Source organism: Maniola hyperantus, chromosome 28 (genome assembly GCF_902806685.2).
Source record: "Maniola hyperantus chromosome 28, iAphHyp1.2, whole genome shotgun sequence".
NCBI lineage: Eukaryota > Metazoa > Arthropoda > Insecta > Lepidoptera > Nymphalidae > Maniola > Maniola hyperantus.
In genome coordinates this window covers 2,707,030-2,721,482 of record NC_048563.1, presented here as the reverse complement: position 1 = coordinate 2,721,482, position 14,453 = coordinate 2,707,030, and the positions used below count along the sequence as shown (strand labels likewise).

The window sequence follows — 14,453 nt, the reverse complement described above, 5'->3', positions numbered from 1 at the left end:
GTTCTCAATTCGTCGGAATCTTTTTTTTTTTTTATAGTATGTAGGTACCACATGGGGTATCATATGAAAGGGCTTTACTTGTAGATTCTAAAACAGTTTTTTATTTATTTTTAGAACAAATACGATTGTAGTACAGAACCCTCGGTGCGCGAGTCTGACTCGCACTTGGCCGGTTTTTTATTTGTATTTAAAGTTATTTAGAAGTTTCCTGGGAAAACACTGTCATAAAAATTACAAAATATGTATAGTTTTCACTTCTAATGCACGTAATACTTGGATCTTACTTGGATGCATATAGGTACCAACTAGCTTATGCTCGCGACTTCGTTCACGTGGACTACACAAATTTCAAACCCCTATTTAACCCCCTAGGGGTTGAATTTTCAAAAATCCTTTCTTAGCGGATGTCTACGTCATAATTGCTATCTGCATGCCGAATTTCAGCCCGATTCACTCAGAAGTTTGAGCTGTGCGTTGATAGATCAGTCAGTCAGTCACCTTTTCCTTTTATATATTTAGATGTACCTGCTTAGATAAATTATTACCTTGACAAAGAGTATGAAATCACTACTGTACGCGGCCGAAAGTATTGTACATCGGCCTTTAGAATGACATTTCGGCTTTGTAGAGCGTTGTCTCTTGTCACTCATACCTATTTAACGTTTTGTCGGTCTCAATGACAGAGACAGTGCGCTACAATGCTATCTCCTTCTGAAGGTTGATGTACATAACTCTCGGCCGCGTACTGTACGTGGGTTTATTACTATTTAGTACTCTGTGGTTTAGGTTTAGATATTAGAGTAATTAGACACTCAGGTTAGACCCACGTTAGACCATATTAAAGATATTAAATACTTCAACTGGGTTAGACACAAAGCTATCTCTTTCACCATACTTTATACTCTTTGTCTATGACGCAGAGTATATAAATAAAAAAAATTAAAGGACTGACATCCAGGGCCGTGAAAAAAAATATTAGACATATGACCACAGAACAATAACATATAATTATCATATCACGTAGTGATCATACTCTTTGTATCATATCGTATCGATCAAATAATTTCAGGCTTTTATCTTTGGATGAAATGCTTTATGCTTATATCAATTTCAGGGACCAAACAACATTAAAATTTCACTGTAATCAAAATAACTCGTCAATATAATTAAATAAAAAAAGAAAAAGTCAGAACCACACAAATAACATCAAGTATTTTAAGAGTAAAATAGTTGGTGAGGTTAAACATTGAAAATGCGGTGTTGTGTGCCGTTCTGCAAAAATACTTCCGACGATGAGTACCTGTCAGACAAGAAGGGGATTACTTTCCACAGGTGAGTATATAATGCAATATTGCAGTTGATTCGTAAGACGTTAGGGTTAAGTTATCAGTTTCAGTCATTTGTCAAACTCCAGAACTTAAAGTGAGCTACGCTGCTGGAAGGTTCATATCGCTGGCTACTGCTAGTATAACATAAATTGTAATTTCTAGTTTTCCCGGTGACATGCGTCTCCGTGCTGCTTGGCTCAGAGCCCTCGGCAAACGAGACCGTCACCTACCAGACTCTGCGGTGGTCTGCTCGCAGCATTTTCTAGCTGATGACATTTATGAAACGAAAAGTGGCTTAAAGCAGATAGTTACTGGTGCTATTCCTTCAACGGTGCAGGTAACTTCTTCATAATGTCATGTCATAGTAAGTAAATTAAAAGTATCCGAGTCAGATAATGTGTGGCTGAGGAATTAGGGAAATCTGAATGTCTTTCCGATGATACCTGTTGTAGTACAGTATGGGAACTGTTATGTAGAAGTGTAACTAGTAGTATATTTACAGGTTTGCATGATATGCCTAGACACTGACAGCAAGATGTTTCCAATGAGTAAACACAAATTGGAAGAAGCATATGAAAAGTTAACTGGACTTCCTGTAAGTTGTTAATTTATGATAATCTACAGTTATGTATTGTATACACTCGGGATAATCATATAACAAAGCTGTTTATGGAATTTTTGAAGTCTTCAACTACATGTTGTTTCAGTTGTGTGATCAAGGAAACCTTAAACAAACACTTTGTGTACAATGTGCTCAGAGATTGATAAACTTTAATCAATTCAGAGACAAGAGCTTGAGAGCCCGTGCACTGATGATGGAGTTAGTTGAAAAACATGAATTAGTGAGTACTCACATTACAACTTATTCATTTCTACCTTTGCTTTCTTCCTTTCTGTTTTGCTTTCTGTATTTAGGTTTTCATTCAATAGTTTTGTTTCCCAACAGATTACAAGACAACATGTAAAAATGATAAACTGCACAAAAAACCAACTAAAGAGTAATTTGGTGATGGCAATACTAGGATCCGACCCCTGTGACTTATACATACTAGAAGACCCCTCAGAAGACAAACAGACAGAATCAGAGGCAACCACACACAGAGTTGCAGTGAAAGAGGAAGAGGAAAGTGATGACTGCATGTCGGTTGATGAAGATGTGGAAGTGGAAAATGAAGATGACAATAACGCAGACAATGTCAATGATGAGTTTGTTGCATCTAATGAGGGATACTTATCTGACGATAGCATAAAGTTGGAGTCAGAACTACTGGATGAAGCGCCTTGCAAAGCTCGCGAGGTATATAGATCAGATGCAGAACAGGTGGCTGAAACACAGGACCCTTTGAAGTACGAAAGTGTTCCCTTCCACTGTACTCTTTGTCCTGAGGAGTTTGTACATATCCAGGTGAGACAGTCTTCACTATGAAACACACTTGCATTTTGTTAAGTTCATATGATAGCTTCTTCAGTCGGAGGACTCACACACTTGAAAGACAGAAATGTAATGAGTTTGTTTTGTATGTATTGTAGAACGGTGACAGTGACTGTGGCACGTCTCAAGTGTGCAAGCCTCATACAGCTGTGAGCTCTAGCTCCTCACTCTCCTCACTCCTCACTGAGAACAGGTCAGTATACCTACCAATACAATTATTTTACTAGTTAAACGTTTTCAAAGTATACACATGTTAGAGTATCATAGACCTTTCCTTTGCCGTCTCCATACACTTTAGATACATTGTGATATATCTTACAGGCAGGACATTCAGAAGCTGAACGATGACTCTCTCCCTTCCACAGACTCGGCTCTAACCTCGGGTAAGTGATCAGTGAACTCCTTTATAATTGCATTATTTATAATTAAAATAGAAATATTTAAAATAACTTTAGATAGTGTTTTTTAGTTTAGTAAGCGAATATTTAAAAACTGTAATATTTACAAATATTTTGTAGTATTGCACGCCACAAAGTGGCAAACGGTTAGAACTTTATAACAATTATAACACCTAATGTACCTACACAGTTAATGCAATATTTAATCTATTCTATTGTATTCTATTCTATTCTATACATTTTGCACATTACTTGAATCAGGCTAAACCTAAAGTACAAGAAAGTAGTCAAAATGTTTCGTTTCTGCCCACGAGACTTGGAACAAATCCATACTAATATTAAATTTGCAGAAGTGATTCTGTCTGTCTTCTAGCTTTTTGTAGACTATTTTGATGTTTGGTACAGAGATAATGTGCATATCAGGGATAGATATAGGCTACTTATTGCCCTGAAAAATCAAAGAGTTCCCACAGAGTTTTAAGAAAACCTAAATCCACACAGTCGCGGGTATTATCTAGTAAGAATTATATTTTGTTTCAGTCGCTCGTTTGCCCGCGGGATTTGCGACGAGCAACGAATACAAAGTGCAAGCTGAAGGCGCCGATACGATGCACAAAAGTCAACAAGTGTTTGACATTAACAATAGTGTATTAGATAACGATTCATTCGATACCAATAGTAAAACAAATAATAATAGATTAACGAATTGTGTAGTTAAATTATATGATGTTTTCAAAAACCCTAAGAAAAGTGAAACCATATCTGAGTTGTGCGATTACAAATGTGTAAAAAATAGTAACCTATTGAAGCCTGTGAGAAGTCACTCTATTAAAAAGGTATACACTTGTGAGTTATGCATATTTAAGACTGCTCAAAAAACTCATTTAGTGTCACACATTAAAACTCACACTGGTAAAAAGCCCTTTTCATGTGAGTTATGTGAGTATAAATGCACTCGGAAATTTCATTTAGTGAGCCACATGAGAACTCACTCTGGTGAAATACCATTTCCTTGTGAGCTATGCGACTATAAAGCTAAGCATAAACACAATTTAGTGAGGCACATGAAAACTCACACTGGTGAAAAGCCTTTTTCATGTGAGTTATGTGCCTACAAAACTGCTCATAAATATGATTTAGTTAGTCACATGACAACTCACACTGGCGTAAAGCCTTTTTCTTGCGAGTTATGTGCCTATAAAACTGCTCAAAAATCTCATTTAGTGAGGCACATGAGAACGCACTCTGTAGAACTCTTTTCTTGCAAAATATGCAATTATAAATCTTCAAAAGAAAGTAATTTAGTATCTCACATGAGAATGCACACTGGTGAAAAACCTTTTTCTTGTCAGCTGTGCCAGTTTAAAGCTGCTCAAAAAATTAATTTGGTAAATCACATGAGAACGCACACTGGTGAAAAGCCCTTTTCATGTGAGTTATGTGCCTATAAAACTGCTTATAAGTCACATTTAGCTGGTCACATGAGAACTCACACTGGTGAAAAGTCTCATACTGGTGAAAAACGTTTTTCCTGTGAGTTATGTGAGTATAAATGCACTCGGAAATTTAATTTAGTGAGCCACATGAGAACTCACTCTGGTGAAATACCATTTCCTTGTGAGCTATGCGAGTATAAAGCTGCTCATAAACATAATTTAGTGAGGCACATGAAATCTCATACTGGTGAAAAGCCTTTTTCATGTAAGCTATGTGCCTACACAACTGCTCATAAATATGATTTAGTTAGTCACATGACAACTCACACTGGCGAAAAGCCTTTTTCTTGCGAGTTATGTGCCTATAAAACTGCTCGAAAAACTGATTTAGTGACACACAATATGACAAAACACACTGGTGAAAAGCCTTTTTCATGCGAGTTATGTTCCCATAAAACTGTTCAAAAATCTCATTTAGTGAGGCACATGAGAACGCACACTGGTGAAAAACCTTTTTCTTGTCAGCTGTGCCAGTTTAAAGCTGCTCAAAAAATTAATTTAGTAAAACACATGAGAACGCACACTGGTGAAAAGCCCTTTTCATGTGAGTTATGTGCCTATAAAACTGCTTATAAGTCACATTTAGTTGGTCACATGAGAACTCACACTGGTGAAAAGCTTCAAAAACGTTTTTCCTGTGAATTATGTGAGTATAAATGCACTCGGAAATTTCATTTAGTGAGCCACATGAGAACACACACCAGTGAAAAGCCTCAAAAACGTTTTCCCTGTGAATTATGTGAGTATAAATGCACTCGGAAATTTTATTTAGTGAGCCACATGAGAACTCACACTGGTGAAACACCATTTCCTTGTGAGCTATGCGAGTATAAATCTGCTCATAAACACAATTTAGTGACACACATGAGAACTCACACTGGTGAAAATCTCTTTTCATGTGACTTATGTGCCTATAAAACTGTTTATAAGTCACATTTAAACACACACATGAAAACTCACACTGGTTAAGTCCTTACGTTTGTTACTCCCCACTGACGAATTCCGTTATGGATTGTATCGTATACCAAGAGACGACCTGCAACACGTGCACGAGACGCACGTTATGCAGTTTTATACGTGTGTACAGTCCAACAAGGCTCTTTTGGCACTTGAATGACATTGACAGGGGGGCGTAGTTGTAGACTCCAAGTCCCAACTCCTCAACCCTGATGATGTAGGGTACAGCACTCCTAACCTATAGTGATACTGGAACTGCGGATGATGCAATATACCCAACTATCCCAACTCCTCAATCCTGATGCTGCAAGGTACTGAACTCTTAAGCCGTGAGGATTCGGGAATTTCTGATGGTGAATTGACATTTTAGGTATCAAGCAAAGGCTTCATGATTACACTCCCAAGTCCGAACTCTTCAAACCTGATAATGCATGGTACAGCACTCCTAAACTATAGAGATTCAAGAGCTGTTCTTGCTGAAATAATATTGTAAATGCTGAGCATAGACTTTGTCATTTAATTCCAAGTCCCAACTCTTCAATCCTGATGTTGCAAGGTACTGAACTAGTTATATTAGTATAAATAAATAGTTAAGTGTTATTTAATTTTATTGTAACCAATAGAACTCAATAAAATCTTTTTTACTAAAATAGACTTTTTTTAAATATGTTTCGTTTGTTGCAGGTTCGTATCCTGCCCGTTTTGCAATTTTTAGGGTCCCATACCTCAAAAGAAAAAAGGATCACTTTGTTGTCTGTCAAGTCCCTATGACCTAGAATTATGAAAGACAGGTAGGTAGCGCTTACAGCATACGAAAATAATATCCGAAACCGTGAATTTGTGGTTACATCACAAAAAAAAATTAAAATATTATATTCATGAACAAATAATTAGTATTTTTATAATATGTACCACACAGGGTATCGTATGAAAGGGCTTTACTTGTAGATTCTAAAACAGTTTTTTATTTATTTTTAGAACAAATACGATTGTAGTACAGAACCCTCGGTGCGCGAGTCTGACTCGCACTTGGCCGGTTTTTTATTTGTATTTAAAGTTATTTAGAAGTTTCCTGGGAAAACACTGTCATAAAAATTACAAAATATGTATAGTTTTCACTTCTAATGAACGTAATACTTGGATCTTACTTGGATGCATATAGGTACCAACTAGCTTATGCTCGCGACTTCGTTCACTTGGACTACACAAATTTCAAACCCCTATTTAACCCCCTAGGGGTTGAATATTAAAAAATCCTTTCTTAGCGGATGTCTACGTCGGGATTCCAACATCAATGTCTACGTCATAATAGCTATCTGCATGCCGAATTTCAGCCCGATTCACTCAGTAGTTTGAGCTGTGCGTTGATAGATCAGTCAGTCAGTGACCTTTTCCTTTTATAATATATTTAGCTGCTTGGATAAATTATTACCTTGACAAAGAGTATGAAATCACTACAGTACGCGGCCGAAAGTATTGTACGTCGGCCTTTAGAATGACATTTCGGCTTTGTAGAGCGTTGTCTCTTGTCACTCATACCTATTTAACGTTTTGTCGGTCTCAATGACAGAGACAGTGCTCTACAATGCTATCTCCTTCTGAAGGTTGATGTACATAACTCTCGGCCGCGTACTGTACGTGGGTTTATTACTATTTAGTACTCTGTGGTTTAGGTTTAGATATTAGAGTAATTAGACACTCAGGTTAGACCCACGTTAGACCATATTAAAGATATTAAATACTTTAACTGGGTTAGACACAAAGCTATCTCTTTCACCATACTTTATACTCTTTGTCTATGACGCAGAGTATATAAATAAAAAAAATTAAAGGACTGACATCCAGGGCCGTGAAAAAAAATATTAGACATATGACCACAGACCAATAACATATAATTATCATATCACGTAGTGATCATACTCTTTGTATCATATCGTATCGATCAAATAATTTCAGGCTTTTATCTTTGGATGAAATGCTTTATGCTTATATCAATTTCAGGGACCAAACAACATTAAAATTTCACTGTAATCAAAATAACTCGTCAATATAATTAAATAAAAAAAGAAAAAGTCAGAACCACACAAATAACATCAAGTATTTTAAGAGTAAAATAGTTGGTGAGGTTAAACATTGAAAATGCGGTGTTGTGTGCCGTTCTGCAAAAATACTTCCGACGATGAGTACCTGTCAGACAAGAAGGGGATTACTTTCCACAGGTGAGTATATAATGCAATATTGCAGTTGATTCGTAAGACGTTAGGGTTAAGTTCTCAGTTTCAGTCATTTGTCAAACTCCAGAACTTAAAGTGAGCTACGCTGCTGGAAGGTTCATAGCGCTGGCTACTGCTAGTATAACATAAATTGTAATTTCTAGTTTTCCCGGTGACATGCGTCTCCGTGCTGCTTGGCTCAGAGCCCTCGGCAAACAAGACCGTCACCTACCAGACCCTGCTGTGGTCTGCTCGCAGCATTTTCTAGCTGATGACATTTATGAAACGAAAAGTGGCTTAAAGCAGATAGTTACTGGTGCTATTCCTTCAACGGTGCAGGTAACTTCTTCATAATGTCCTGTCATAGTAAGTAAATAAAAAGTATCCGAGTCAGATCATGTGTGGCTGAGGAATTAGAGAAATCTGAATGTCTTTCTGCTGATACTGGTTGTAGCACAGTATGGGAACTGTAATGTAGAAGTGTAACTAGTAGTATATTTACAGGTTTGCATGATATGCCTAGACACTGACAGCAAGATGTTTCCAATGAGTAAACACAAATTGGAAGAAGCATACGAAAAGTTAACCGGACATCCTGTAAGTTGTTAATTTATGATAATCTATAGTTATGTATTGTATACACTCGGATAATCATATAACAAAGCTGTTTATGGAATTTTTGAAGTCTTCAATTACATGTTATTTCAGTTGTGTGATCAAGGAAACCTAAAACAAACAGTTTGTGTACAATGTGCTCAGAGATTGATAAACTTTAGTCAATTCAGAGACAAGAGCTTGAGAGCCCGTGCACTGATGATGGAGTTAGTTGAAAAACATAAATTAGTGAGTACTTAATACATGTCTACTTATTCATTTCAACCTTTGCTTTCTTCCTTTATGTTTTGCTTTCTTTATTTATGTTTTCATGCAATAGTTTTGTTTCCCAAAAGATTACAAGACAACATGTAAAAATGATAAACTGCACAATAAACCAACTAAAGAGTAATTTGGTGATGGCAATACTAGGATCCGACCCCTGTGACTTATACATACTAGAAGACCTCTCAGAAGACAAACAGACAGAATCAGAGGCAACCACACACAGAGTTGCAGTGAAAGAGGAAGAGGAAAGTGATGACTGCATGTCGGTTGATGAAGATGTGGAAGTGGCAAATGAAGATGACAATAACGCAGACAATGTCAATGATGAGTTTGTTGCATCTAATGAGGGATACTTATCTGACGATAGCATAAAGTTGGAGTCAGAACTACTGGATGAAGCGCCTTGCAAAGCTCGCGAGGTATATAGATCAGATGCAGAACAGGTGGCTGAAACACAGGACCCTTTGAAGTACAAAAGTGTTCCCTTCCACTGTACTCTTTGTCCTGAGGAGTTTGTCTGTGAACTTACGTACATGCAACATACGAGCACACATATCCAGGTGAGACAGTCTTCACTATGAAACACACTTGCATTTTGTTAAGTTCATATGATAGCTTCTTCAGTCGGAGGACTCACACACTTGAAAGACAGAAATGTAATGAGTTTGTTTTGTATGTATTGTAGAACGGTGACAGTGACTGTGGCACGTCTCAAGTGTGCAAGCCTCATACAGCTGTGAGCTCTAGCTCCTCACACTCTTCACTCCTCACCGAGAACAAGTCAGTATACCTACCAATACAATCTCACAATAAAATGTTTTATTAAGAATTGTATACTTCTCAAAAAAAAACTGAATCACTTCCAAAACTATATAAGGTGTTGTATTTTTTATGGGAAGTAAATTATCATAATACCCTTTCCTCTCTGCCGGCTCTGTACACTCTAGATACATTCTGATATATCTTACAGGCAGGACATTCAGAAGCTGAACGATGACCCTCTCCCTTCCACAGACTCGGCTCTAACCTCAGGTGAGTGACCAGTGAACTCCTTTACGTATCTTTATAAATCGTAAAAAATACAATAAATACTAAGTAGGCTGTTGTTGTTTGTAGTCCTTGTGTACATTTTGCACATTCCTTGAATGAGACTAAACTTTTAAGTACAATAAATAAAAGAATCAAAAGTCACTCTTCTGCCCACGAGTCGTCGAACAAATCCATTCTAATTGTTGTTCTGTGTGTGCTAGCTTATTGCAGCCCATCTGTTTAACTGATTTTGATGTTTGGTACAGAGATAGTTTGCGTCCTAGGGACGGATATAGGCTACTTGTTACCCTGAAAAATCACAGAATTTTTAAAAAATTACTGGAGTATTAATTTCAGGTTTGGAATCCATATTCCATATTCATTAAGGATATAGAATTGTTAGACAGGGTGTAGAGGCGAGCCGCCAAGTTGCCTAGGGAACTGAAAAATCTCCCCTATGAACAAAGACTTAAAAAAACTTGGACTCAGCACTCTCAAAAGCAGGCGAGAAAGAGGCAATCTAATTGAAACATACAAAATACTAAATAATATCCCAAATATAATGTCCCAAATTTTGAGAGTATGTATTCGAGAAGGAGCAATTCTAGATTTAGGGGTCATGATATGAAGCTACAATATCAATTGCCATCGTCAAATCCATTAAAACACTTTCTGACCAACAGAGTTGTTCACATATGGAATACATTGCCTAAGAATGTGGTTATGTCAAGTTCTGTTAACTAGTTCTAGAATAGATTAAACATTTGGAAAACTCGAAGCACTTCTGATATAGACACATTAGCGAAAGCTTCTTAGTCTATTAAAAATATAATGATAATAATAATAATAACGATTCTAGCATTGGCATCAGGTATCACCTAGTAAGAATTATATTTTGTTTCAGTCGCTCGTTTGCCCGCGGGGCTTGCAACGAACAACGAATACAAAGTGCAAGCTGAAGGCGCCGATACAGTGCACAAAAGTAAACAAGTGCTTGACATTAACTATAGTGTATTAGATAACGATTCATTCGATACCAATAGTAACGCACATATTAATAGATTAACGAATTGTGTAGTTAAATTATATGATGTTTTCAAAAACCCTAAGAAAAGTGAAACAATATCTGAGTTGTGCGATTACAAATGTGTAAAAAATAGTAACCTATTGAAGCCTGTGAGAAGTCACTCTATTAAAAAGCCATATACTTGTGCGTTATGCATATTTAAAACTGCTCGAAAAACTAATTTAGTGATTCACATGAGAACTCATACTGGTGAAAAGCCTTTTTCTTGTGAGTTATGTGAGTATAAAACTGCTCGAAAAACTCATTTAGTGACACACAATATGACAAAACACACTGGTGAAAAGCCTTTTTCGTGTGAGTTATGTGCCCATAAAACTGCTCAAAAATCTCATTTAGTGAGGCATATGAGAACGCACACTGGTGAAAAACCTTTTTCTTGTCAGCTGTGCCAGTTTAAAGCTGCTCAAAAAGTTAATTTAGTAAATCACATGAGAACGCACACCGGTGAAAAACCTTTTTTTTGTCAGCTGTGCCAGTTTAAAACTGCTCAAAAAAGTAATTTAGTGTCTCACATGAGAATGCACACTGGTGAAAAACCTTTTTCTTGTGACTTATGCGAGTATAAAGCTGGTCATAAAAATCATTTAGTGAAGCACATGAAAAATCACACTGGTTAAGTCCTTATTGGTACTCCCCACTGCAAAGAGTATATAATCACTAATGAATTCCGTTATAAGGATCGCATTCCAAGAGACAGAGTACTTTGTAATATATGAAACTAAGAGACGACCCGCAACATCTGCACCACATAAAAGATCTGCACGAGACGATAATGTACTCTGTGACACGTGACGAGACGCACGTTATGCAGTTTTATGCGTGTGTACATATACCTATGTGACAGTGTTTTTAAAGAATAACTTAGACTAAGGACCAAATGGACTTGTCAGACGCGTATACCAGAAAGGGACAAAACAACAAAAGAAATAATACTTACATATGAAAGGTTATGTTTCATAATTTGCGTTCGCTACAACTTTTACACAGCAATGCACCATAAATGGCTTCTACACACCTTCAATACTAAATTTAAAACAGAAAACTAAATAAAAACACGTACAGTAGGTTCGCGTGTGCGTGCTAAAATCACGGGTTTTACCATCTAAAAATTAAATTTAGAAATGTCAAACTGCTTCTGTCCTTTTCATATTACAATAGTAAGAAGAGGGTGCGAATACTCTAAAATTAGGTTGTGCTTAGAATCGGTGCCATTGTGGCTAATTCCATTGTACACAATCTCTAAACTAAACTAAAATGTCACACCTAAATCAATTGCTATCCCTTTCATAATGTTGCTTACGGGAAAGGATGGCACTAGATTTAGACCTGTTAATTTAGTTTAGTTTAGAGATTGTGTACAAGAGAATCGGCTTCATTGTGGCTAATTCCATTGTACACAATCTCTAACCTAAACTAAAATGACACGCCTAAATCTATTGCTATCCCTTTCATAATGCTTCTCGCGGAAAAGGATGGCATTAGATTTAGACCTGTTAATTTAGTTTAGAGATTGTGTTCAAGAGAATCGGCCCCATTTTCGCAATAAATTACTATCACAGAGGTTTGTTGGGCACAGATGAGAACTGTGTAAATCATAATTTTTTTTAATCATTCTCTCTTTAATAATGAATAAACTGCCGCTATACAAAAATCACGTCATTTTATTACTACAGTCCAAGACCCTTTTACCAAGGGGCTTTAATAACCTAAATCCACTTGGACAAAGTCGAGATCATCATCTTGTATTTCATATTTGGAAATTCGACTGCATCGGTGGCATCGAAGCGATGCTGATGATATTAGAGGTGCGTGCCCGGGATCGAACCTTCGACTTCCGATTAGGAGGCGGACGTCCTAACCACTAGGCTATCACAGCTTAAGTACTACCTACTGTAAAAAAATTAGAATTTGTAATATAAAATTAAATAAATGTTATTTATATATAGACTCACGATAGTTTAAACGCTAAAATGTTATTTACTTGAAACCAATTTTTCTAAAAATGGACTTTTTTTTTACTCATTGTTCCCACTAAAGTGACTTATCTGCTATGTAAAATAAAAATATGTAACATATTAGTCTAAAGTGAAGGTTTAAGCGCATTTGGGTCACATTGTTAGATAGCTATCTCTTTTACTCTAGTGCGTTTTGTATCTTCTGTCTTACTCAATATCGAGAACGGATTTTATAAGCCATATTGTATTATGAACGTAAGTATCTATGGTATGATAGCCTTGGTGTAGGTACCCAAAGATTTGGTGTCAATTTATAAAGAAATTACTACCTCAGGTTTGTCCTTCAATCACCTCAAATCAGTCACGCAACGCATCGTTGTGATTTTTGCACGATTTATCATCTTGAAAAATTACGGACTTTCATAAAAAACATCATATCATATTCCATTTAACCCCTGGACCCTACACTAGGGAAGATTTTTTTGAAAATCCTTTCTCAGCGAGTGTGACACCTTACAAAGAAGGTTTAAGTTAACTATTTAAACTTTCTAGACACATCCGTCTAGGCTGGGCATTAATAGATCAGCCAGTCAGAGGAGTCAGGACTCAGGGTATTTTTGAATAGGTATTATTATTATCATTAAAACGCAAAACTTAGAATCTTACCCCCGACTAATGTCTATCATACCTACCAATGTTACCCGTTTCTGCTGTAACACATGTCCACAAATGTAAATCAAATATTAATATATGTAGGTTCGTGCCGTGCACATGTCATGGTCTTGGTCTAAGAATTTGTGATGACATATTTTTCTATATTATTGCTCATTGGTCTGTGGTGCTATGCACAGAGTACATTATATATACTGGTATAGAGACGTCAGCTAATCTTTCGTAGTGGCGCCATCTGTTTCTAATTGCAGTAACTATTGTATGTAATTTATTTTTAATTTTTTCCGGCCTTGGATACTAGTTTTTTAAGGTCAACTATATAGCTATATGTATAACAGGTATAACACGTGTGCAGGTTTGATTCATATATTATTTTTATAGGTAGGTAGTGACTTCAAAGAAAATACGAATCAAAAATTATAATCCCGCTTAGGTACACGTCGCAATATGGCAGAAATTCAGTCTTATTCTTAGTTCGGCCGCATTATTTATTATTTTATACATTGAAAGAAGTACTTTCAGTACTAAAAGTTGAGGTAATAAAACAAAACCCGTAATTTATTATTTAAAACTAAATTTTCTTTTTTTCTTTACACATGATTTTTGTACTGCATTCTCTATAGGTATTCGGTTATGTTGAATTTAGCATGAATTTATAAGTGAATATCCCAGCAGTACACTTGAATGGATGGATCACGGATGCAGTAACACTGCGTAAACAAAAATGTGGCACAAACATGGATGTCAAGGTTACTATACAAGGTTGCTATAGTACCCTTATTATAAATGCGAAAGTGTGTTTGTTTGTTGGTTTGTCCTCCAATCAAGTCGCAACGTGCAACGGATTGACGTGATTTTTTGCATGGGTATACATATAGTCTATGGGTATAGATATATACCTAGAGAGTGAAATATGCAATTATCCCGGAAAATCAAAGAATTCCCTCAGTGTTTATAAAAACCTAATTCCACGCGGATGAAGTCGCGGGCTTCAGCTAGTAGCA

General features: G+C 36.5%; 2 protein-coding genes across 2 annotated transcripts; both read left to right on the top strand.

Annotated features, from left to right (window-relative positions):
• Window positions 1–1,038: 1,038 nt before the first annotated feature.
• Window positions 1,039–6,222, top strand: LOC138404443 (zinc finger protein 271-like). Its single transcript, XM_069508360.1, has 8 exons — window positions 1,039–1,332; window positions 1,491–1,665; window positions 1,831–1,923; window positions 2,036–2,170; window positions 2,275–2,733; window positions 2,859–2,953; window positions 3,082–3,143; window positions 3,699–6,222. The coding sequence occupies exons 1-8, from the start codon at window positions 1,253–1,255 to the stop codon at window positions 5,621–5,623; spliced, it is 3,024 nt and encodes a 1,007-aa protein (XP_069364461.1). The 5' UTR covers window positions 1,039–1,252; the 3' UTR covers window positions 5,624–6,222.
• A 1,315-nt stretch (window positions 6,223–7,537) lies between these two features.
• LOC117994929 (zinc finger protein 182-like) lies at window positions 7,538–12,764 on the top strand. The gene is made up of 8 exons (XM_069508399.1): window positions 7,538–7,830; window positions 7,989–8,163; window positions 8,329–8,421; window positions 8,533–8,667; window positions 8,775–9,266; window positions 9,392–9,486; window positions 9,677–9,738; window positions 10,640–12,764. The coding sequence occupies exons 1-8, from the start codon at window positions 7,751–7,753 to the stop codon at window positions 11,437–11,439; spliced, it is 1,932 nt and encodes a 643-aa protein (XP_069364500.1). The 5' UTR covers window positions 7,538–7,750; the 3' UTR covers window positions 11,440–12,764.
• Window positions 12,765–14,453: the final 1,689 nt, after the last annotated feature.